The 1,853-nt window shown below is 48.3% G+C and overlaps 1 protein-coding gene across 1 annotated transcript in view; it reads left to right on the top strand.

Moving 5' to 3' along the window:
* Positions 1-1,853, top strand: part of BBS4 (Bardet-Biedl syndrome 4) — a 107,770-nt gene continuing 105,917 nt past the window's right edge. The window contains exon 1 of the mRNA XM_024213785.2: positions 1-38. Coding sequence (XP_024069553.1) covers positions 9-38 — 30 coding nt within the window. The 5' untranslated portion in view covers positions 1-8. The remainder of the gene's footprint in view (positions 39-1,853) is intronic.

Genomic DNA, 1,853 nt, shown 5'->3' with positions numbered 1-1,853 from the left:
GTAGAGCGATGGCTGAGCCGAGACTCGGAGCCGAGCTGGTGAGGGGGGCCGGGGACCCTCAGGAACCCCCATCCTTGCTGGGACCCTGCTGCTGAGGCCCTCTTTCCTCTGACCCGCCCCCATGCGAGCTCCCTGAGGTGCGGCCCTGCACCCAGCTCCCCGCAGAGCCTCGAAGTCCCATTAGCCCCGCTCCTGCGGCAGAGGCCTTGGTTCCCGGGGCGCTACTGTGCACGGGGCTTTCGGCGCTCAGCGGGCGCGGGGCTGAAAAGACCAGGTCAAGCCTCGTCTGTAAGGAGGCTGCCCCCGCCCGCGACGTTAGCCATCGTGGGGCCGCGCTCGGCCTGGCTGCGCCTGGAAATTAGAATTCGTACCCAATCGAAGTGTCTCGATGCCCTTATGGAGGAGCCAGCCCAAGGGGTGGGAGGCGCAAAATGAGGGACCCTTACATGGGGGGTCGGGGTGGATCTCTCTGACTGGGAATGCTGGGGAGTGGGGGGGGGGGATGGGTGCAGATGCAACATTAGTACCTGTGATGCAACAACAGGGCAGCTGCACCAGTACTAATGCTGGTGTAAGCTCTGCTGGAGATACAGGGCTCTGGCATTCTCCCACCACCTTATCTAGATGATTTCCTAGCCCAGTGCTGAAAAGGGCCCAGGTGCACTATTGCTCTGATGGGGACGGTGACCTAAGCCTTGAGGTAAATGGGATACTGGGAGGAAATACAAGGAGGAGGGTGCAACAGAGGGTGCCTCCTGATTCATACTGAGAAAGCAAGTTAATCAGCTAGTTACCTTAGGTACAAAAGGAGCACTTAAAGATGATAAAGTCATTGCAGAGAAACTAACTGAATTCTTTGCTTCAGTCTTCATGGCTGAGGATGTTAGGGAGATTCCCAAACCTGAGCCATCCTTTGTAGGTGACAAATCTGAGGAATTGTCACAGATTGAAGTATCACTAGAGGAGGTTTTGGAATTAATTGATAAACTTAACAGTAACAAGTCACCAGGACCAGATGGCATTCACCCAAGAGTTCTGAAAGAACTCAAATGTGAAATTGCGGAACTATTAACTGTGGTTTGTAACCTGTCCTTTAAATCGGCTTCTGTACCCAGTGACTGAAAGATAGCTAATGTAACGCCAATATTTAAAAAGGGCTCTAGAGGTGATCCTGGCAATTACAGACCGGTAGGTCTAACGACAGTACCGGGCAAATTAGTTGAAACAATAGTAAAGAATAAAATTGTCAGACACATAGAAGAACATAACTTGTTGGGCAAAAGTCAACATGGTTTCTGTAAAGGGAAATCATGTCTTACTAATCTATTAGAGTTCTTTGAAGGGGTCAACAAACATTTGGACAAGGGGGATCCAGTGGACATAGTGTACTTAGATTTTCAGAAAGCCTTTGACAAGGTCCCTCACCAAAAGCTCTTGCGTAAATTAAGTTGTCATGCGATAAGAGAGAAGATCCTTTTATGGATTGAGAACTGGTTAAAAGACAGGGAACAAAGGGTAGCAATAAATGGTAAATTTTCAGACTGGAGGGGGGTAACTAGTGGTGTTCCCCAAGTGTCAGTCCTAGGACCAATCCTATTCAATTTATTCATAAATGATCTGGAGAAAGGGGTAAACAGTGAGGTGGCAAAGTTTGCAGATGATACTAAACTGCTCAAGATAGTTAGGACTAAAGCAGACTGTGAAGAACTTCAAAAAGATCTCACAAAACTAAGTGTTTGGGCAACAAAATGGCAAATGAAATTTAATGTGAATAAATGTAAAGTAATGCACATTGGAAAAATTAACCCCAACTATACATATAATATGATGGGGGGGGGGGGGGCTAATTTAGC

The sequence above is a fragment of the Terrapene carolina genome, unplaced genomic scaffold (assembly GCF_002925995.2).
Source record: "Terrapene carolina triunguis isolate 2854851 unplaced genomic scaffold, T_m_triunguis-2.0 Scaffold67, whole genome shotgun sequence".
Taxonomy (NCBI): Eukaryota; Metazoa; Chordata; order Testudines; family Emydidae; genus Terrapene; species Terrapene triunguis.
This window is presented reverse-complemented; position numbering and strand designations above follow the sequence as displayed.